The 22,783-nt window shown below is 36.8% G+C and overlaps 3 protein-coding genes across 7 annotated transcripts in view; 1 reads left to right on the top strand and 2 right to left on the bottom strand.

The window, feature by feature from the left end:
- Positions 1-928: 928 nt before the first annotated feature.
- uts2a (urotensin 2, alpha) lies at positions 929-2,402 on the bottom strand. The gene is made up of 4 exons (XM_043223999.1): positions 2,297-2,402; positions 1,315-1,428; positions 1,138-1,181; positions 929-1,042 (listed from the first exon to the last, which is right to left on the bottom strand). The coding sequence occupies exons 1-4, from the start codon at positions 2,400-2,402 to the stop codon at positions 929-931; spliced, it is 378 nt and encodes a 125-aa protein (XP_043079934.1).
- A 1,421-nt stretch (positions 2,403-3,823) lies between these two features.
- ccdc187 (coiled-coil domain containing 187) lies at positions 3,824-18,478 on the top strand. 5 transcript variants are annotated; one of them, XM_043224458.1, is made up of 13 exons: positions 3,824-4,059; positions 4,890-4,980; positions 9,308-9,370; positions 9,852-9,972; positions 10,200-10,290; positions 13,836-13,914; positions 14,996-16,108; positions 16,806-16,921; positions 17,299-17,376; positions 17,448-17,561; positions 17,755-17,843; positions 17,922-17,995; positions 18,089-18,478. In XM_043224458.1, exons 2-13 carry the CDS (start codon positions 4,932-4,934, stop codon positions 18,250-18,252), a joined length of 2,151 nt encoding a protein of 716 aa, XP_043080393.1. In that variant the 5' UTR covers positions 3,824-4,059; positions 4,890-4,931; the 3' UTR covers positions 18,253-18,478. The 5 variants fall into 5 exon arrangements, 4 of the variants coding, with proteins under 4 accessions (XP_043080393.1, XP_043080395.1, XP_043080396.1 ...); XM_043224461.1 differs by lacking the exon at positions 14,996-16,108 and having other exon boundaries at positions 3,826-4,059; XM_043224459.1 differs by lacking the exons at positions 3,824-4,059; positions 4,890-4,980 and adding an exon at positions 6,189-6,362.
- A 1,876-nt stretch (positions 18,479-20,354) lies between these two features.
- tnfrsf9a (tumor necrosis factor receptor superfamily, member 9a) overlaps positions 20,355-22,783 on the bottom strand; it is a 4,060-nt gene continuing 1,631 nt past the window's right edge. Inside the window, exons 3-9 of the mRNA XM_043224462.1 lie at positions 22,758-22,783; positions 22,460-22,597; positions 22,284-22,356; positions 22,127-22,194; positions 21,999-22,043; positions 21,739-21,876; positions 20,355-21,656 (exon numbers count right to left, since the gene is read on the bottom strand). The exon at positions 22,758-22,783 is cut by the window's right edge and continues 91 nt beyond it. Coding sequence (XP_043080397.1) covers positions 21,526-21,656; positions 21,739-21,876; positions 21,999-22,043; positions 22,127-22,194; positions 22,284-22,356; positions 22,460-22,597; positions 22,758-22,783 — 619 coding nt within the window. The 3' untranslated portion in view covers positions 20,355-21,525. The remainder of the gene's footprint in view (positions 21,657-21,738; positions 21,877-21,998; positions 22,044-22,126; positions 22,195-22,283; positions 22,357-22,459; positions 22,598-22,757) is intronic.

Below are 22,783 nucleotides of genomic sequence, written 5' to 3'. Positions count from 1 at the left end.
GGTAATACATGGAACAGTTTTAATGCTGTATTATTGATTGTTTATGTTGCTAAAAGAGTTTTTCAGTGATAGAGCCATTGGGTGAAGCGTTCATAGCCGTGCTGTATTGTGAACAAAACACAGCTGCTGACCAATCACAATCCAGGAATAGAATTAACCGTTTTATAAATTGTATAAATTGGTGTTGAAAAAGTGCCCTAGCTTAACTTTGGCTTGTATTTTTCTTTTTGTGTGCGTTCAGTAAGTCCGTAGATGCATCAAGATACCGTTTGTCATCTCCAGCTAAGTGGATGTCCAGCCTTCAAGGTTGAATAATAGCCACTGTTTGATTCATCAGTCTCAAAAAAGCTGGAGCCAATCAATCCAAAGCTACCAGGTTTACACTCAAATCTCATCCGCATGCTCGCTCTGTGAAAAACTCATTGTAAAATACGAAATAAAAGAAGTCACAAAATATACAAATGTGAATTCTGTATTTCAATTTACACCGGGGGGCAACTCCATCATGTATAAAGAATCTAGACTTTTAATTTATTTTTTTATTATTTTATTTTTGCATTTATTTATTTATATGTACATGTACAGTACAGCTATTGTGATCTCTTCTATTAAGATAGCATTGGCACTTATTCCAAATATTCCAGAATTATGTCATTAAAAATTGACAGACACATAAAAGCAGAAGATATGTCGAAAAAATCCCAGATATTTTACATGTTAGTGGTTTATGTCAGTCTCTCTATGAAGCAACTGTTTCACACAAATGTTTTTATAATTATAACGTAATAATGCATATTTTTGCTTCTGTGTTGTGTATGGGTATATATATATATATGTGTGTGTGTGTGTGTGTGTGTGTGTGTGGGTGGGTGTGAGCCCATACTGGTAGGAAAGCTATAAAAGCCCTGTGAGTTATGTCACGAATGCCTCAAACACAGTATTTCCAGAAGCAATCTGCACCGCCGCCTCTCTTCCTGAACCTTCTCCTGCTGCCCCACAGACCACTGGGAGGAATGAGGCGATACGCTTTTTCTAACAGTAGCTTAAAAGAGAAAGAGAGGCTGATGCTCACATGGAAATATACCATAGACACATGCACACAGCATTATTTATATGCTTAGTGATTATTCCATTTACCTCTTTCAGAGCCTCTTTAGGAGTCTGCCCAGGCACTTTGATATCTGTGAAGGGAACAGTATGAGCATCCAAAAGAGTGATATCTTTTCATCCGCAGAAAAACTTTCAGCATTACTGAAAAATGGTGCAGTTGTGACTTTTGAGATTAAATGTCTGTGTCAGATAAATGAGTCTCACTCTCTTGGCTGAGCAACGGGGAATATCCTACGACTGCCGCCCTCTGCAGGAGATCATTGAGATCAGAGACAGAGAAATCATCTGGACTGACGCCTCCAGCCTCTTCCACTGAGTCTAAAGTGGAAGAGACGCGCGTTATTTCATCCACTACAGCGGATCTGGAGCTAGCGTTACAAAATTAATGTTACATTTTACACCCTGTGTACAAATTTAAGCCAGTTGTCAATGGAAATGGGTATCAGGAAAAAAGAGAGAGTGACGTGTCCAGCATAATAATATCATTTAAAAATGTATAAAAAATACTTGAATTCATGCAAAAAAATATATAATCACTGCCAAGGAGAAAATATCACACACACACACACACACACACACACACACACACACACACACACATATATATATATATATATATATATATATATATATATATATATATATATATATATATATATATATATATATATATATATATATATATGTATATATATATATATATATATATATATATATATATATATATATATATATATATATATATATATATATATGTATATATATATATGCACACACACAGATAGATAGATAGATAGATAGATAGATAGATAGATGTGTGTGTCGTAATTAATCTAATCTAAAATAAAAGTTATAGTTTTTCACGATTTGTGTGCATACTGTATATAAACACAAACACGCATGTATATATTTAAGTAAAATATGTTTATATATAAAAATATATTTATATATAAATGTATATACATGTAAACATTTATAAAAATATATAACGTATGTGTGTGTATTTATATATGCGTTATAAATATACACAGTGCAGATATTCTGTAAACAAAAACATTATTTAGGATGTGGTTAATTGCGATTAATCGTTTGTCAGCTCGAATATATATATATATATATATATATATATATATATATATATATATATAAATAAATAATCTGAAACATTGTGTCTGAATACACTCACCAGGGCCGCTGTAAGTCATGTCAGCTGTGTCCGTTACAGGATGTGCTAACAGATGACTGCAGGAGAGCAGAAGGACGGAGCAGGACAGAAGCAGGTTACAGATCATCTCTGCAGCAGGTTGAGGGTCCTATCAGGTCAGGCTTTGGTGAATAAAGTGGATGGATGCTCTCTTCTCTTATATATACCACTTTACCAAAGCTGAAAGAGTCATAATGAATGCAATGTTTTTATTGAGAGTCCCATTTTAAAATGTGATTCCTGTTGAGTTTAATATCCATGAATAAATCAGGATGACTGGTATTGCAGGTTCGCCGCAGCTTTATCACCTTTGAATCTCATTGACCTGTTTTACTGAATTTGTAAATTGGGGGACACAGGTGTGCAAATGTTTGTCTATAAACTCTCGAGACAGCAGAACACATAAAGAGATCATTTTATGAATATATCAGCCGATTTATTTAGCCCATGAATCTAGTTCTTTTACATTGAAAATTATTGAAATAGCCTTTTCTGTCAGTTTAAATAGATATAGGCTGTTAACTAAAGCTGGTAAAATATTGTATTGGGAATTCAAGCAGGCACAATGATTCCAACAACATTATGTCAATGAGGGTAATAAAAACTAAGCTCCAGGGATATGAAGTCCAGATTACCTGTCTGCTGAGGAGAGCATGACATTTGTTTACCACCTGCTGGCAAAGATGTATTAGTGATGCACATTTGACATTTACAAAGCTTGGAGTATAATCAGAGATAGCAGACCTGAAAAACAAAGAGCCGTTTTAAAAGGATGCACGTGACTCAGTCTGGCTGCCAATGTGAATTTAATAGTCTATGTAAGATTGATCTTATAAGGAATTATTCACAACACTCAAATTATGCAATACATACATGTACAATATGCGACATCGGGTCATAACCTCCCTCGGCTTCCATTCAGAAGTTGATCAACAGACCTTAGTTACTAAAGTTTAAAAAATAGCAATGACAGATTTTTTTATTTTTTTATTAAGTTTTATTTAGTTATAACCTGGTATATAATATAACCATCAAAAAAAAAAAAAAAAAAAAAAAAAAAAGCAAACGGCAAACTTAGTCTCCTGGGACAAGACAAATAAGAATATTTTGTTTCTCAACATACAATAAAAACATAATTATTTCATTTTAAGAGTGCTAAACAGCTGGTGTATTATAACGAAGAGAAGTTTCCTTTAGAATGCATGAAAACCCAAAAATTTTAAAACCAGTCATCAGTAGAGGACAGAATATCATCCAGCACTTTGTAAAAGAGTAAAATACTATGCATTTATTATGCACTATTCATTTAGCTGAATGAATTTGCTATTATTTTTAGTTATATTTCTCAACGTATTGTGCATTTAAATAATTGCAATTAATAAAAAAAGTATATTTTAAAGAGTGAATCGACATGAACATTTTCCTCTTTGTGGATTTTCAAACAGTTTGATGTGATTGGATGCACCCTGTGATGTAATGAGCGCGCCGGGCGAGGGAGGGAGCGTGAAGTTTGTCCGCGCTGGCTTCCCATCGCTGTGGAAGCTTCATGCCATTGTCTCGTTGTCAAAAACAGTCCGTCTGGTCGGAAACTTTGAAACTGGGTAATTACAGTTCAGGCTTGTTTCAGATACTGCCAAATCCAAGTATGAGCTTATGAGAAGTGAGAGCGTTTGGAGTAGCTCTGGTATGCAACAAGTAGTTGAAGACTGAAAAGAGCATTTCTAGAGAAGAGAAGCACGGAGCAGGTAAGACGCCGTGTTTGCTGTCTGTAGAGAATCGTGTTTTCAGTGTCTGATGTTTTTGTGATGAATCGCTGTGGTGAAAATCGTGAGAAATATTAAGATCTATTCACCGCACTGTCTTCATTCATTTGGCATCTGCTGGCTTGTTTGTTTTTGGTTGTTTTAGTTTCGCTTTGTTTTGTTTCGGGGCTCTTTTGCATTAGCTGCTTAGTCATCTTTTTTTTGTCTTCACCCAGTGTTTTTGTCAAAGTCTTTTATAGCAAAACACTCTGAGTCGATATATTTGTCATTTACGTCTAAGTTGGAATTACTTTTAAACCATTAATGCATTTACTGTTTAAAACATTTATTTAATATGGTTAGGTTTCCTTTTATTTACAGATGCTTTTTGTTTTATTTTATGTTTTTATACATTTATTCATTTAATTTCACAAATGGTTTAAAGGAATTATTTAATTTAACTTTATTGTACTTTTTTTTTATTTTTACAGATTAATTTTAAAGATAATCTATTGTGTATTTGAATTGTTTTATTAGCTTTTATATATATATATATATATATATATATATATATATATATATATATATATATAAAATCCTGTTGTAACATATAAAAATATTCTAGTAGTTTGTCAAAAGATTTGTGTTTGCAGTGTAATATGATCTCATATATATATATATATATATATATATATATATATATATATATATATATATATATATATATATATATAATGAGACTGTATCTGCTAGGACAAATGTCTGTTGACCAATTAAGTTACTTTGACCCAGTCGGTCTAGCACTAACCAGTCTCTCTCTTTCTCGAGACTAGGTGTTACTGAATGGCATGAGTTGTTGAGCAGTGCCAGAAGTGATGGCAGAGCTGGAGGTGGATCAGTCCAACCTGCCCAGAGTCCAGGAGGGTAAGACTTGCCTGACATCCATCATAGTTACTCATTGTAGACCATTTCATTTAGTTGGATTTGTTCTATTATTCTGTATGATTCTCCAAAATTTGTCATGTCATTGTAGGATTGATTGTTGATTCCCATTCTGATGTCTTATGTTATGTTCCATGTGCTGCAAGCGTTTGCTGATAAGTCTGAGATCTGATTAACATTCCAGACGTCTGCCATATATCTCGCAAGCAAAAGAGCTGTCTCTTCTTTTTTTTTTTCCATTGGTGAAAGAGCCTTTCCACATGGCTCTGTTTCCTCTCGTATTGTCTCTTCTGCTTCTTTTAAAGGGGGAAATCTTGATGAATATGTCCCTTCCGTTCTCATTCTGTACACAATACAATCATTGTTGTTTTGCATTTTTACGCTTAAACAAGCACTAGCTATAGAACAAAGACACTATTACATCACCCAATTAACTAATGTCTGTGCATTACTATGCCATGTTTTTCTCTTTGGTTTTATGTCCTTTAAACTTGGCCTAAGAGCAACAGTGTTTTCATTTCCTCAGTTTGTTTTCAATGCTAGTTTCCCAAAGCATTGTGTAATAAATAAATATATCTTAGTGGGCTCCCTTTGTCTTCAGTCTTGTTTTATCAGTCCCCGTGGATGTGTTTTTGCTCTGGTACTTCTCTCGCCATAATTTTGGGAATGCTGTCTATACCCCAGTTCCCTTGAGGAAAAAGCAGCCTGTTTACTCTCTGCACTTTAACCCCTTTACATCCTTCACTCCATGCCTTCACTGACCCTTTTCCTCTTTATGCCGTGAAACCTCTGCTCCGATAGATATTTATAAATGTCTAGTAGTGGCAACTAGAATATATACTTTTCAAACGTTTGGGGTCCGTAAGATCGTTTTTGAAAGAAATTCTATTTTTCTTTAGCAAAGGATTTGAGCAATATCATGATTTTACATCAGACTTTTCAGACTTCCTATCTTAGCTCAATAGCTTGTCAACCACTTGTTTGTTTTTGTCTGTTTTGCATGCTGTGACTGCTCAATCTTTTTTTTTTAAATGGGCATGTCATGTTTTTAAAGTATGCATATATGCTTACAAACATATGCCTGTCTTTGTAATGTGAGCATGTCTTTCCAGCTTGGCTTCTGCAAAACTAGTTTGACAACTTTATATCCACACCCTCTTGCCGCCCCAAACAACTGAATACTGATGTTAGGTCCACTAAAGCTTGAACTGGGTCTGCGGGCTTAAATCTCTCCTCCTACAACGAGAAGCGCATGAGGTTAACAGGTGTTTAGATTGTCGAGAGTGAATTTTAAAGTAACAAAGTTGTACAGCTTCTCCTTCATTGACCGGATGAGATGGACTATTCTTTCAGCGTGTGAATCTGTGAGTGTTGTTTTTCGTTGACTGCAAATTTAGAGACATGATCCTCCCGATGTTAGGAGTTCTGGAGTTCCTCATCTGTAGATAAAGATGAGCAGAAAAAGGGGTGGATACTGCTGTCAGGAATCTTATCAGTTTAGGTGTATTCTGAAGGACGGATCGGTGTTTAGAGAGGAGGCTAATGTGTTTCCTGACCACGTTTAATCAACATACTACATTCAACCGACAGTAGTTCATTCTGTTGCCCTTGTGTTATTAGGATTGTTTTGACTAGGGAATCAGACCAGATGTTTTTAATAATTGGCTGTAGGCGTATGCGCTCGACTAGCATGCTAGCATAGGCTTGTCTTTGGCTGTGTTATGCTTCCTGAGAACGGTAGCTCTGATTAAATGATAATTTTAGAATCCAACTAATAGATCACTTGTGAATCTTATATCGCATGTAAACACTGTTTTTTTTTTTTTTTTAATTGTCTTTGTCACTTTAATGCAATTTAATGCATTCTTCCTCTATAAAAGTATTAATTTCTTAAAATTAAATAAACCTTACTGACCGCAAACTTTTTGAACGGCATTCTAAATCTAGTTTTAGTTCATGTTAAGATTTTAAGAATAGGTTTGCATGCCATTTGTAAATTTATACATATCAAAATTATTTTCTTGGATATTAGCAAGAAATATATTCTGTAGGGTACACTAATATTTTTGTAGTTTATTTCTGTTGATGTTAGCGTTCTTGTCATGCCCTGTCCGCAGGCAGAGAGTATGTTGGCTGCTGGACAAAACAAACCAACTACTGAGTTTACAGAGCCACTGGATGTCTCAAAAGAGGACAAAGACACTGACCATTATGTTTTGCCCTTATCTGTACGCCTTTCCAAAGTAAACGCCACCAATCTCACTATCCTTCTACTCGGTGTGTGTCTTTTTCTCCGTCTTCACATCTGGAAACCATTCTTCCTGTGTGCAGGCGTATGTATGTGCGCTCCGGGTGGATGTGGATGTGTGAGGGCATTGTTGGGAGGCGCTTGTGTAACCTGATATGGGTTATCGCAACATGCAGCAGGTGGGCTCAAGCAGAAAATACATCTTTTTGGATCCTGAAATGGCTGCATTTAAACCTGGGATACCCCACAGAAGGATTACTTCTCTCTGCTGGAAGTTTTAGGGGGTCTGTAGTTTCACCCCACCAGACGGGGTGGCTGGGCCTCACAGCTATACATAGATTGCAGCTGCTCAGGTCAGAGGTTGTGCTGAAGTCAGTATGTCTCTATTAGGATATTATGGTCATGCCACTCTAATTTAGCATAATTGCTCGAGCCATCCTGAAGTAAAGCAGATTTAGTCATTGGCGTTTCAAGTTTTAGTCCTGTTGAGTGTGAATCTTGATGGTGGTGGCTCTTGATTTAGTAAAATGCTCACTTTAACTGCTTTCAGGGTCTGTAATGTTCTCCGTCCCGACCGCAGGTCCAGCACCAGCGCTGAAGCCTCAGACTCCAGCTGTTGTGTCAATTACAGACCATACTCCTTTCAGAAACTCTCTGCGACTCAGCCGCCTTGTAAATCGCTGAATTTGAAGTTGCTTTTTACTAAATTTGAATTTGGCGTTGACTTTGTGGATTTCCTGAGGGGCAGTACCACAGGATCGTTGGAGTTTTTTTGGCAGGAGCGTATTTATGAGAGCTGTATGTTTGTTTGGTAACACCAATGACACTGCTCAACATTCACCACAAGATAGAAGTAGCACAGAACTTCTTGAGGGATTTTGCAGTGTACAAAACGCTGTACTGAGCTTTTTTAGGTTTACTACGTACTGCATAGGATTCCCTACAGATAAGAAAATGGCAGTGCAAAATAAAATTGCAAACAAACAAATCACCAAAATTATTTACAGCACCTCAAGAGGTTCGAGTAGTTTTTATAAAAAACTGTTTATTTATCTTTTCTGTGACGCTTCAGTGCTCGAAAGGATTTGCGCTCTGCTTCCATATAGGCAGCAAATTTTTTTTTTTGCACACGTGTCCTGTATATTTTATTTGGCTGTATACAGTATCAGCTTGAAAGAACTTTAAGAATTGTACTTTTCAGTTCGCATGCACATTTGTTAAATGCAAAGTTCACTGACCTGATACTCTTGTTTCTTGTTAAAGGAATGTTCTGGGTTAAATAAAGTTTAGTTCAGTATCAGTGGCATCAAAATGCTGCCGATTAGTACAGAAAATAACATATGGCCGGGTTCTTCATCCACCTAGAACAGTAGCCCTTCCCTTAAACGAACGATTTAGGCAATTGCCTTGTCTTGCCTCGCCTTGCCTTTAAATCCTCAGAAATGCCTTACACATTACTTAATTCATTTATTTTTTGTTGGCTTTGCAAATTGAAAGACAAATTATTCTCAATAGCACAACACAGATTTCTTTAAAGATTTTCCTTAAAACAGTGAGAGCCTTTCTGGGTTGTCAATTATTTTAACATGGGGTTTAAAATGAAATGTGACGCTTACTGGACCAAAACCACAAGTCTAATTTTGTTTTTAACTTTCCAGGGTTAGTTATTGTTGTACAGACTGTTATTATGGCTTTATGAAACTCATAAGTCTCATTTTAAAAGTTAGTAGGCTATATAAAGAATTAAAGACTTGTTTCAAAGGGATAAAATATGTATTTTTAATTTGTTTTGAACATTTTTAAATGAGCTTTACTAAAATGACCTGAAGACATGAAAAACATTGCATGTCTGTGAACCATCCAAATGTCTGCCGGTATTTTCTGACAAAGTCTCCAGTTACAGCCTTGAATGTATGTAGTCTATAATTATACTACTATAGATACTATACTTTTATAATCTGGGGTGATTATAAAGACTACTGATAAAAGATCATCAGTATTTCTTATAGCTGTTAATTGTTACTTTTTTCAGTTGTATTGAGAGTTCTTTTTCTTCTGCAGTATGCCAGTGTTTTGCTGTACTGGAGGATGGAGCTCTAGCTCATAACCTGCAGGAGCAGGAAAGTAAGTCCAAATTCTCTAATTTCATCTGCCACACCTAAAGCATTTTAAATGCAAGCTTAAAATCTTTTTCCTTAGCCTTGACTCATTCAGCCATCTTTTTTTAAACTTCTAAAGTTGGCTGATGTTCACCTAGAAATACATGTAAGAGGGTGTTTCAGTACATAAGGTAACACAACCTCTCACGTGAGCCAATTTGCCTGGTTAACTGATATATCCTGCTTGGTCAGATAAGGTATACTGAAATAAATACATCAAATTTTGATATACACTACAGTTCATGATTTTAGTAATATATTAATTTCAAAAACAATTGCTCTGCTTAATATATCTTGGGAGCCCTTATATATTCTTCGTAATTTTGTATAACATTATTTTTTATTTTAATGCGTGCATAAACATTCATTTCTTTTCAAATAAATCTTTTAAATGGTAGTGTGTCTACCATGTGCTCTTCTGTAACCTCGCATGCTTTCTTCAACAGTTGAGCAGTACTACAACTCAAATGTGCAGAGGAGTCAGCTGGTGCAGAGAGACATCAGAGTAGCCAAGAGACTCCAGGATGAGGAGCAGCAGAGGGTTCAGCACCAGGCCACTCGCCAACTGTAAGATCACGCACACAGACCGGTCACACCACTATCAGATATAACGCTGTCTGGTTGTATACTGTTTATCAGCAGTTCAGTAGCTGATAACGTGTCCAAAGTCCACCAGCGTCCAATCATGCAACAGTCTCTGCATTTCCTTCTTACATAAAAGGATACATAAAATGATGCATATTTGTTTTTTAGTTGTCTTCATTATATTATATTATGTTTTTTTTTCTGTTAAGGGAGGAGCGAGACTCAGAATATGCACGCATGATTCAGGAGGACATCCAGCGGCGTGCGGACGAAGCTCGGAGAAGGGAGGTGGAGGACGAGGTGTGTAACACACTCCAGGCTCAGTAAACGTCACCCCTTCTGTTTTTCATTTACACCTCTGGACCACTTTGTCTGAGGGATCAAATGGATCAATAATTAATGAGTCACTGTGGGACGCCAGTGAGATGATGTATTCAGCCAGTCTCCTGTGGAGAGTAAGTGCTGGCAAAGACCACACAGGAATGAACAATAAGCTACTATAAAGCAAAATATCACACTCATACTGTGCATTAATCAACTTCAGATGCGTTTAACTCCAGCCTGCCCTAAATAACATCCCCAGGCACGCTTCTAGTCTTTGAGTTCAGTGAATCACAAGCAGAAAAGCTGAGTGTGGAAATGTTCTCCTCCAGAAATAAAATTAAATCTCTATGGATCTGCAGCTTTTCTTTAGTGAGTACTTTGTATTAATGGTCCCATAAATGTTATGCTGTTCTTTGTGTTGAAGGTGGTGTGGCATAGTAAAAAGCTGCAAGCAATAATCAGTGAAGTTCGGTACAACACACCAGCATTGTGACCTAGCTTTTAAAAGGATAGTTTACCCAAAAATACAAATTTTGTCATTTACTGATGCTCATGTCATTCCAAACCTGTATGAAAAAATTCATCTTTCTTATGTTAAAGATACTGTAAAAGAAGATATTTTGCTTGTGATTAAATAGTTGTTTGTATCTATTGACTTCAATAGCATTTCTTTCCATAGTTTCATTAAAATAATTAGAAATATCTTCTTTTTTGTTCAACATAAGAAAGAAGCTCATACAGGGTTGGAACAAAATTAAGGTAATGAAATTTTATATTCATAATTTAGCAAAAGTAAGAGATTAGCTTTTCTGCATATAAGACCTTCTGATTGCATTTGATTTGGTTAAATTATTGTCATGATCCAGAAGTTTCTTAGAAATGTAAACATGTAGCAACAAGGTTTCTGTGTCTGCCAGGAAAAATAATTAACTTGTTCAGCTTTTATTTTTCTCTTGAGTGATATTGCAGCCAACCTTAATTAAACAATCCTTTGTTCAGATTTATTTGAAGACAGACAGCCTGTGGGGGTTACTCGGAAATCAAAGCCTAAGTGTTTTTGGGAGTTGGAGAGTCCTGGGTGATTTAGGTGGCAAAGCTGGAAATTGTTAGCTCAGCAAGCAGAAAAACTGAGTCAGAGAACGTTGGCATATCAAGTTATTGGATCCTGACCACCTATTATCATGTAGGTGATCTCAGACACTTGGGGTTCCAGATAAATCTGAGTCAGCATCCCTTTGAGTCATTTCAAATTACAGTATTGTACTAAAAGGAATTTTTGATATTTGGCGCATTTTATGATTCAGAATTGTATAGTCAGCATTGATCTCTGTTTCTGCAGGCATTTTTGACTCATGAAAGAATCATGACTTGACCTGCCTGCTTCACAAATTATGCATGTTTTTAAACGTGCATGTTGCTCTTGTTTTGCAGTTAATCTAAACCTCTTTAAAACTTTTTTTCTTTTTTTAAATTGAACTTCAAATAAATTGTTTTGTTACCGATATTCTCTTTAAAAAAAAAAGTATATTTAAAGTATATTTCTTATTTTATGATTACGATGTTTTTGGAAAGCACCAAAAGTGCTCACTGCCATTTTGAAAAGTTAAAAAATATGCTTTAAAATGGACACGATGAAATATCAATCTGCTTATTCTTGTATTATTTACTAGTAATCTTGAAAGCTGTTTTCGAACCTGTATGGCATATTTTGTACCAACAGGCCTCACATATAGCACAAAATGTCATTCCGCTGCATTAATTCTACATATTTACACCCCTGCAGCCCGGTGTTAATTAAAGCCTGTGAGGCAGCAGGTCGCATCTAAATATCATCTCCACATGCGGCTCGGAAGCCTGCTGTCCTATCAAGCTCTTACAGGAGCAGCGAAAAGTAATGCTCAACATAATTTGCAGTCAGTCGTCCGAATGGTTGTGTACACAAGTAAACCTCATCTGGGAGGTGATTTCTTAACAGTCCAGGTGCCAGATAAGCTCAGAATCAGACCCCTTGAGACAGGAGCCGGTCCCTGTGTGAGGCAAAATCTCTCAGCGCAAGATGGTGGATTTAATTCGGTTGCTGCTGTGAAGTTAGAAAGGTCAGCGTAATAGGTTAATTAGAATAGGAGGACACCAGGACCTTATGGCAACAGACATAAAGAGACTCTGCTTCTTTTTTATGTATGCAGACCATTTTATGCTGTCTGTGAAAAAATATTAAGCATTGCGTTTTACAAAATTAACCAAAAATAAGACCTTTTTTTTGTCATTGGCTAAAGCCAAAACATTTATTATTAATTTTATACAGTGTTTTTAATAGTTACGTTTTCACAATAAATACCAGCTCAAAGCATAATGGTAAAATACATTGCTGTTAAATCTTTTTTATTTTCTCTTAAATTTTCCACTGGCACATTAGCACCCCCTTGTGACCCATTGTGGGACTCTCACCTAAAAAAAAAAAACATCTGGCCTAAACGGCCAGATCATCTCTTCACTTACTCTCATGTTTCAGTTTCTGCCATTTTCCAAAAGGTCTTCAAAAACGTTTTCATAAATATTTAGCCCAACCTCCTTAAGTCGTACATTTTTACTTCATGCTGATGTTTCTAAACAGCATTAAAATTCCTGATATTAGCTGAGTAGAAGTAAAAAGTTTTATAATTATTTGAACGAACTACTTTTGTCATTGAGACAGAACTCTGCCATCTTCTGGTTAAGTGCTGTAAATTACGTGTGGCATACAGGGTGTTGTCACATTTTTGAAAGCCTTTAAAGGACAGCATTTCTTAACACAGTTCAAGGCAAGCAGAGACCAAAAATAAGAAATCTTTCAAAGAGTAACCAAGCAAGCCACTAGTGACTTAAAAGCATATATTAAAATTGTAGTGTAATGCTTTTGCAGAAATCATAGCTTAGCTTTTTTATAAAAGGTGCATAAATGTAATCTTTATTTACATGACACAAAATTTTTGGCATGTGATAAGATAAAAGAAACTGTACTGTACTGTATTTAATTCAGTTAAGACATGTTTCGAGCATACTTTGTCAGAGGAATCTTGTGAGTCATTGTGGTCAGCCGTGCGATAAATTGTGTCCCCTGTTTGACAGATTAGCTGCAAAGCAAGCACAAAGCTGTTTGAAGATTCAGCATGGTGGGCTTTTTGCAGTAAAAGCAGGCAGGTCTCAAGGCCTTTGATACGTAAGCATGGAAATTCCCCTCTGTTGACGTACGGCGACAGTCACTAGAGTCTGCGTTGAGCGTATGAGCGGATATATTTTTAGTCACAAACCCACGCCTAGGCTCTGTGGGTTTTACCTCGATGTGTCATAATCGAATAACTGTCAATCTATTTCTTTGACGTGCTGTTGTAGTAGTTTCTTCTCAAACACAGCCTACAGTTATATTTCACATACTTTTCTGTATCAATTAACAATTTGCAAAAAAACAAAAAAAAAAGATCCTCACTTCCCAGAATGACCATTATGATCTATAAAGCTTGTTTTTGTTGTTGGTTTTTTAGGAAATAGCAAAAAGGATACAAGAAGAGGAAGCGCTTTATTTGAGACACGGGAGCAGTTACCAACATAAAGATTGTAGAGGTAAAATAATCCTCTGTAATTCATACCGTTATTGAACGGTTGTTATGATGTGACGTAACTTCAACAGTATTAGGTAGGCCGCACTTTTGTGACAGAGTTTCTGTTGTGTGACAAAGCATTTAATATTTTCCTTCATATTGGCCATTAACTTTATAGATAGCTTTATTAGGAGTGTTAAATTTAAATTACACGTCAAGTGGGCCCCATTTACATTGACACTGAACCCCATAGTATAGCTATAAACGGTTTAAATCATCTGAATTGAGTCTGATTTGCTAAAACTGTGAAGGAACATGTTGATAAATTGGTTTATAGAGGATTCAATGTGTGAAACTCATGATTAAAGTTCTTTTGCCTGTATAACAGTATTTCTGTTTGTCACCCTCATTTAAAACAGCTTTCTTGTAGAAATTAGTAAACATGTTTATAATAAGAATTTCTTCAGTAACATTGTGACTATGTGTCACATGTTTTATTTGTCTAGTTAAATGGTTATTTTCTGTATTAGCTGATTTGCTGTGAAATAATGTGACTCCATGCGTGGGTTGTTAATGCAAACATCATACAGTGCGGCATCATCCACAGGACATGATATCATCCAGGATGATGATCCTAAAGGGTAGTTCACTCTTGTTTGTTTCCTGTTTTGAACAGCTCTATGGTTACACCACATATTTTGTGTCTGCCATTAAAAACTGAATTCATTTAATGACATAAACCGTTTCAAGAAAATGTGAAGTTTTGCTTGAAATATATTGATTTTCATGCTTGCAAAATGTATGTTTTCACTTATTAAACGAAACAAGGCTAGTTACAGTATAGTTCATTCAAAGGTAAAATTAATTTGGAATGACATGAGAGTGAATAAATAACATTACTAACCATGTGCTGAATCACCCTGAATTCAGTGATGCTCCACGTTTTTTGTTTTTTTTTCCTCATTCAGTGCATGTTTTATTTTCATTTGTCCTTTTTACTTTTAAACAGAGCTTGATGTGTTAACTGTTTTACTCTGCACCCCCGATCTCTAACCATTTCTCAAATACCCTGCTTTATGTTTGCATGGTTGGCTTTACTAAAGAGTCTACAAGCATTCCTGCTCGTCCATACTTTGCGCGGAGTGTTCATGTACCTCACAACCGGTCTCCAACCAGAAAATGGCAGCACTCCTGCTCGCCCACCTACTCAGACTCAGAAGAGGACCTGATTGAGTACAGTAGGCCTACAGTCATACGACAGTACAGCAAACCCACTATAGGGCAGAGGAGGCTCATCAACAGACCTTCCAGAGCTCATTTAGAGCAGGACGACAAAAGCATGACCAGCCAATGCAGCAGTAACAGATCATCACACCTGTCAGGTGGATGGGGTGATGTCATTAAGCTCATAAAGAACGATATGAGTGAACAAGGCTACCTCAGCCACAGCTCTGAGGATGATCTCTTTGAACCAGTCTATAAACTTGAGAAAATATTGCGACAGAAGAAGTCGGTCTCAGGAAAGGGGCTGAGTCGACACAGCAGCATGAGGGAGGATCGTAACAGAATGTGGCAGGGAGATGGTTATGGTCGTAGAGAGAGTTTTAGAGAAAGACATGTTCATTTTCCAGATGAACGGAAGCGCTCTAACAGTTCTCTTGCCAGTGGTTGGAGGACCTATGAAAATGGTCACAGGGATACTAGGGAAAGAGTTCAATGTTCAACAGGCATACTAAGAGATGATCACACACACCTTGGTGAAACTCAAGGTCCCCAAACTCAAGCTCAGGGGTTTCGACGCAACATTTCAATGCGACGTAGTTATCATGGTAACATCAGGCGGACATCGGTGTGTGAGGGAAGCAGAGCCTGCAACGTAGATGATTCCAACTTGGCTAGACCAAGACCCCCAAATAATGCCCCCTCACTGCAGCCTAGAGTGCCACAGTTGGAGTTGGAAGTGGACAACCACTTGAGAGATACGAGAAGTTGGGAGATGGCGAGAGGCAGAAATGCACGGCATAGAGCTCGATCATTAACGGAGGATGAAAGGAGGATAGACCAGGACCACAGGCATGGAGAGGGTAGAGTGAGGCGAAGTCAAAGTGAGCGCTGTCAGACGTTCGAGGAACAGAGATCGAGCACAGAGGAAAAGTTGGAGAGGGACAGCAGGAGGGAGGAAAGACGGATACAAAGACTCCAGTCTTCTGGAGCAGGTAACCCATCTCTACAGTGTGGCTGAGCCTGTCTATACATCTGCTCATTGCTTTCCAATCAACCCCAATCAGTAAACAAGAACTCCTGTCCATCCTGTGTGCTTCTGGTGTAAATCTTTGGAGTTGAGACCATTATTTTGCTTGCATCTGCTTTTATTGAAGCTTGATCCCTTCTCCAGTGAGACTAGATCTCATCCTTGTTTCTCAAACACCGCAAAATCTCATCTGCTTCTGTTTCTCCTAGCAGCATCAGTTGTTTTCTCCTTTTCAGTACCTCCAACATTAAATAATCTTGGTTCTTCTTGACTTGGCCTTGCATTTACTTTTTGATTTGGCTTTTACTTTGTGTGTCTTTTTAGGTGTGTTTTCAGGGCTGTAATCTACCCAGTAAGTTTCCCAATGAGTTTAATCAAATGGAAATCCACATGCAGCCAGAACTGTCCAATCCTGTTCCAGAAGGGCCACGTTCCATGAGAAATTAGCTCCAGCCCTAATTACACCCGCTAATTACGGTCTTCAGGATTACTGGAAACATCCAGGTAAGTGTGTTGCAGCTAAACTCCTCAGGACAGTTGCCCTCAAGGGGCAGGATTGGACACCTCTGGTTGTGACCGAGCTGGTTGAAGGTGATGGTTGCCTAAAACCCTGTGTCTCTTCTCCACGCTATCTGGTTTATTTTGCCCTTATTACCTGACAGGACCTGCAATTAGGAGTGGAACAGCTGCACTTGACTTGGGAGATTTGGAGCAAGTGCTGCTGGATGAGGAGTTGGCCCGCAGGCTTCAGGAAGAGGAGGAGAAATTGGCCGAAGAGGTGAACTACAAGACCAAATATATCTACCACAGTTTTGGTATATTCCACTTACTCCTTAATCAAGCACACTTGATTCAGGTCATCAGCTCGTTTTAAGACTCTTTTAAGAAATTGGAGTCTCAGACAAAGGAGACAATCAAAATGTTTGGTGTCAAGGGGCTCCAGGAACGTGACTGATTGTTAATGGTATGTTATATATCAGACCATCTTGCTGCTGGAGGGCCGCTTGCCTGTAGGTTTTCATGTTTAATTGCAGGATTGAATACTTTTTGTATACACCATCATACCACCCAGTGGTCTTCCACAAAGTCTGTTTAATACCAATAACAGTAGCAAAAATTCTTAAAATAATGCCGAAGTGTGTTCTCTTCTCTCAGACTCAACAAGGTTGCTCTCCTGTTAGAAGGGACTGTCCTATTGAAGACTTCACAGCAGCACAGGTTGCTCAGGATGAGGTAAGCGGAGTTTGAAGAAGGGCTGTTTTTTTAATACATAAATAGGTGCATAAATTGTCATTTCACGGCAGGAAATAGCACGTTTCATGCAAAAACAGGAGATAAAGGCTAAACGGAGGTCTCGTGAGCTGGAACCTGTACAAGAATACAGGGAGAATGATAGAAGAACAGCATGTGACAGACAGGTTGGCATTATTATAGACTGACACTATCTTTTGTTATTCTGTAACCATTTATTCACTGGTTTCTAACAAATTCATGTAACCATTCATGTTTGTTTGATGAGAGTGAACTAACCTTTAGTTGTCTTTTTTGTAGTAGTACAAAGAAATTTAAAAAAATTCTGTAATCGTGAATAATTTGCTGTTTAACATACAGAGGCAGAGACTGGACTCTGAGGGTCTTCAATCCCCAGTTGATGACTTTACCCCAGGCAATCAGCACCATAGTCACGTTTCCACGACAATGTAAATCATTTATTTTCTCTGTGAACTATTGCTTAATGTTCAGGACATATTCTTTAACTTCCATTGGTGTCACCACAGGCAATCCCAAGCCATCAGAAATATTGCAGAAGAGCTGGACCCCACCTTTCAAAGAAAGGATGCAGCTGAATCAGGTCAAATTTAATGACGCTATCATTCATTTACAATTTTTATGACACAGCTTTTATGAATGGAGTGAAGAATAATTTTTAACTATTAACTTATAGATTCCTGTCAAAATCAAACTTCACAACAAGTAGGTTTGTACAGCTCCTTGGAGGAACCTACTTTTGTGCCCCCCACGAAACGACCTAGTGATAAACTGGGACGGGTAAAGCCCAAGGAAAAAAAGGAAAATGCAAAACAGAAAGAGAACTGCAAGCAGCAGTGATGTTGGACATATAAAAGTGTGAAATAAACTGCAATATTGAATTAATAACCAAATTAGATTAATGAAATGCATGCATGTCCTGGCAGTTTGGGGCTTTCCAGTCTTCTGCTTTCTCCAAGACTTTGGATACTTTTGCAATCAACAAATCAATTTGAACTTGCAAAACAGGGACACTCCATCCAGATGATGCTGTTATTACTATTAAACATCTGTCTATGTCATGTCATGCTCTTTTGGTTTGTTTCAGTTTTATTTAGCAGCTGGTTAGAGGCATTTAACCACAGAGGGAAAGCTACCACAAACATTTGGCATTACACATTTGACTTCTGGGAAAACCTGAAACGATACTATGCTTTGATTAAAGGAAGTTGGCACTTGGTTGAGTGAACCTCTTTTGGAGTTTTTCTGCATAACTCTTGATCTAAGATATTCAAGCAAGCATTCTTTTTAAATTGCATGTACTTTTTTCCTGTATTCCAGGAACTACACAAGTCTTCATTTGCCCAAAGTGTTATTTTCAATCAAATTTTCGACACCTTTATGTATTTGTCATGCATTCACATTGTAGAAATGAAACATTTAATGTTTCTGATATTATTACATGAATTTGGCTCGAGTCATCTTCCGTCTCTGTAGTATACATCAGCAGTATATATATTCAGTAGTTTTGCCAGATTAGAGGACATTTTCTGTGTATTTATGTGCTGATGCTGAATGGTGACATGATGTATGTTTTCATTGTATGTTATGGCAACAATTTAAGTAATGTGTTCAGTAGGCCTTCATTGCCTATATAAAGTGTAATATATATATATATATATATATTTCTTTACAAAATATTTATTACAATATTGATGTGAACCAAAAAAAGATTTTGGTTCACATCAATAAACACATTATACATTTACAGCAGAAATTGTGTGGAGTTAAATTTTAACTGTATATAAAGTTTAAGACTTTCCCTAATTACCAACAAATTAATTCAAATCTCTGTGGGAAGCACCTCAAACATCAATTGCCAGTGAGACCTTTTCTTCCCACAAAATGAAACTTCTGGGTTAAAAAAAAAAAAAAAAAAAAAAAAAAAAAAAAAAAGAGGTTGAACTGTCTTCTAAACTGTATTACAGAATACACACACAATAAGTCCACTACACAGATGACATAGCTGCATTTAAAGTTTAATTGAAAATTAAGTGCTGGCCGTGCTGGCCTTCAACTAAACCTGGTTTCTCCCAAGGTTTTTTCCATTCTGTCACGTATGGGGTTTTTGGCTCTCTACAGACCTTCTCTGCATTTAAAAAATACATTGCTATCACTCTATTCTACTATTTTATACTGTTCAGTGCTTTGACAATCTGTATTGTTAAAAGCGCTATATAAATAAAAGTGATTGACTATGCTGTATATGGTTTTAGATATAAACCCATGGTAATGTATAAAGTGACATATTAAACAGCATGATTTTTTTTAACCATTAAAGACCAGCACCATTATCATATTGCTCAATCCAGTTGTTGCGTTCTATCTTACCCCTGTTATGCTTAGAAACTTTTTTTTTTTTTTTTTTTTTTTTTTTGTGGATGCATGCAGAGCTCTGCATGTTTGTACACGTATGTCTAGATGTGGGAGTAAAATGAAACTGTAATGCAAGATGTTCAGGGTTTCTAAGTTAATTACATTAGATACAGTAAATATTTTTCAGCTCTGGTCATCAGGGAACTCCCACTGAGTCAGCAGGATATACAGTCCACTGATAAATCCTTTTAGATTAGATAAGATTACATATGCAAAACCAAGCAGAAGTCACTTGACCCGGTAAGATTACCTCTTCAAGGAAATCTTCCAACTTTTTTGCAATCTCACAGGATTTTCTGCACAGTAGCTTTAATGTTTAATGACCTCAGTATCCACTCTATGAACTCAAGGTTTTTACCTAAAAGAAATTCCCAAACACATGGATAGAGCTCTGAGGCAAGCCAATATATTTACAATATTATAACAGATAGTTGCGCAATATATTGTAGCGCATGTGTCGTTTTTACATCCATAATCTTATAGGGCTTTTCATACTGACCTTAAAGAAATAGTTCACCCAAAAATTGAAAATTACAGCATATTTTACTCATTCCCAAAGCCATTCAAGGTGTATACTGACTTTTTAAACTTACAAGCTTGGTAATGCTGGTGGATAGCGGCCATTATTTTGAACTCCTTAAATCAGATATATCCATCATGAAACTAAACTATATGCCTTCGGGGGTTATCACATGTCCTCTGAAGCAGATTAATGGAATTTCGTAAGAAAAGTATTTCTAGTTCTCCCCCGTAGGCATATAGGTAAGTCTTACAGGTTAATATATCCATTTTACGGAACTTCCAAATAACCCGGATTACCAAGCTTGGAATTTTCAAACTGCTGCATATGAGCAAGACAAGCTTTAATTTAAGCAGTTCATCTAGTCAATGATATTGACTATGCAAATAAGGATTTACAAGTATAGCATTGTGAAACCTTGAGTCGAAACCTACATGCCCAGGGTAAATTCCTAACCCCAAGTAAAGAATGAATTGTGAATGAATGAACCATAAGTCATAATTTTGTTAACCCAGAGTTTAGAAAGGCAAGAGTTGACAAGCTTACTTGTACAAAACAGTAAAATGCACAAAAAATTAGGTCAGATGTTTAGTTTCAGCAGTTCACTTCCTACATGACACAGTCAACCACATTTAGCTACAGAAAAACTACTCTTCTCTCGCTGTTGATTTCCACACAATAATAAAAAAAACATAAAAGAACATAAACATAAAAAGAACTATAACTAACAATGATTAAAGTGCAAACATGCCTCTTTGTGCTTATGTTATCCACTTTGTTCTTGATCCAAACTTTTTGATGCTCTTTAGAAAAAGTGGGGAAGCCCACCAGGGTATTTCAAAAGGGCTTTGACCTGAAAAACGTGACGCAAACACCAGTAGATGACGCCTACTCTCATAAAAGTGTTGACATGCTGTCTGCTACTGCACACCTACATTAACAACCTCTCATCTTTGTGTTATTAAGGTGCACCACACTTCACAACTTAAAAACTCCGACATGAAAGTCCTACAGAACACAAACGTAACTAATTTTGTTCCCATAGATACACCAACTGGAACTGCTGATCAACATCCAGTCATGTATTTCACAGTTTAGTAGATATTCTGGGGTTTTGTCCCCTTGTTCCAGTAGCAATGCTAAAGTCTTATATAAAAAAAAAATACTGTTCTGTAAACTCACACTATGAGTTTAGACTCGGAGTCCTGTGTATTGATGGAATCTAAGCTGCCACCCTGTTCCTGCTCGGGATGACGAAAACTGCAGTCTTCCTGATCAACAACCATTATCCTAGACTCGGCTGAGTGATCTAAAAGAAAGGAATAACAATACTGTAAAATCAGACACCATCATGACAGAACGCCATATGGATACATATGTTTGAATGGTACCTTCGTCAGGGGTATCGGTTTTTGGCTTCTCTGTTTTGTTTTGTGCCTTTACGTATGCAGCGATGGATGCTACGATGAGAAGGACAGCCAAACCTGCCATGCCTGCAGCAATTAAAACTGATAGCCATCTTGTCTGTTCTATAGGAAACAAAAATGACCTTGAATTTGGAGTTTGATACTTATATTTACATATAAGTCTAATTAACTTAAGCACAGTTCTGGTGGTAATATTTTTAGTTTTTTTTTTTATAGATATTTACCATTTTTGTTGTCTGTCCCACTTGTTGAGGAATTTGGTCTAGGCTCTGTAACAGACACAAAAACATTAGATGATGTTGCATGTTGCTTGCCATCCAAGTTATGTTTCCTCCTGTATTTTTCTTCTTACCCTCTAAATATGTGCATATACTGTCACTGGTAACATTTCCTTTGACCAAAGTCTGTCCATCAGGACAACTAGTGAATGAATAAGAAAGTTTGAATTACTTTAATGGCAAATGCATTTCGGAGAAATAATATTTTTTAAAAAACCTATTGTACGCTACCTTTTCTTCCATTCTTTGCACATACTGTGGATTTTATCATTGAATTTTCCCTCCGGACATTTTCTACAAGATCCTGCAAGCATTCATTTACGGGAATTAAAAACATTACAGCATAACAGCAATTCATTTGATATTAAACGGTTTGAGAGCTTCTAGGGGTTCAATTCAAATCTTACGTTCTTCGGTGGGCTCCTCTCCCACCTTGCATTCATAAACACAGAAGGAACATTTCTTGTTTCCACACCGATATCCGTCCTTGCATTTGCATACGGTATCGCTGCTGATAGTGCACAGTTTATCTGTAACCTGATTACCTGTAAACATGTAACATGTAACTTTTTCAGTGTAATAGTATTTCTCTACTGTGTACTCGGCATACTGTAAAGCACATTTCAAAGCTTATGATGATGCACAGCCATTTTACTAATCTTTTACTAACCAAAATTGCTGTGAGGATGTAAAACTGGATCATACCTATGCACTGGGTACATCTCAAACAA

The sequence above is a fragment of the Puntigrus tetrazona genome, chromosome 23 (assembly GCF_018831695.1).
Source record: "Puntigrus tetrazona isolate hp1 chromosome 23, ASM1883169v1, whole genome shotgun sequence".
Taxonomy (NCBI): domain Eukaryota; kingdom Metazoa; phylum Chordata; class Actinopteri; order Cypriniformes; family Cyprinidae; genus Puntigrus; species Puntigrus tetrazona.
The sequence above is the reverse complement of the archived record's forward strand: the minus strand, read 5'-3'. Positions and strand labels throughout refer to the sequence as shown.

Coding starts and splice junctions, on each gene's coding strand:
- uts2a (XM_043223999.1), bottom strand. CDS start 2,402: ATGATCTGTAACCTGCTTCTGTCCTGCTCCGTCCTTCTGCTCTCCTGC. Junction 1,429..2,296: donor CATGACTTACAGCGGCCCTG/GTGAGTGTATTC, acceptor CTTCCACTTTAG/ACTCAGTGGAAGAGGCTGGA. Junction 1,043..1,137: donor CTAAAGAGGCTCTGAAAGAG/GTAAATGGAATA, acceptor TTCTCTTTTAAG/CTACTGTTAGAAAAAGCGTA.
- ccdc187 (XM_043224458.1), top strand. CDS start 4,932: ATGGCAGAGCTGGAGGTGGATCAGTCCAACCTGCCCAGAGTCCAGGAG. Junction 13,915..14,995: donor CCAACATAAAGATTGTAGAG/GTAAAATAATCC, acceptor GCTTTACTAAAG/AGTCTACAAGCATTCCTGCT. Junction 17,562..17,754: donor GAACAGCATGTGACAGACAG/GTTGGCATTATT, acceptor TTTAACATACAG/AGGCAGAGACTGGACTCTGA.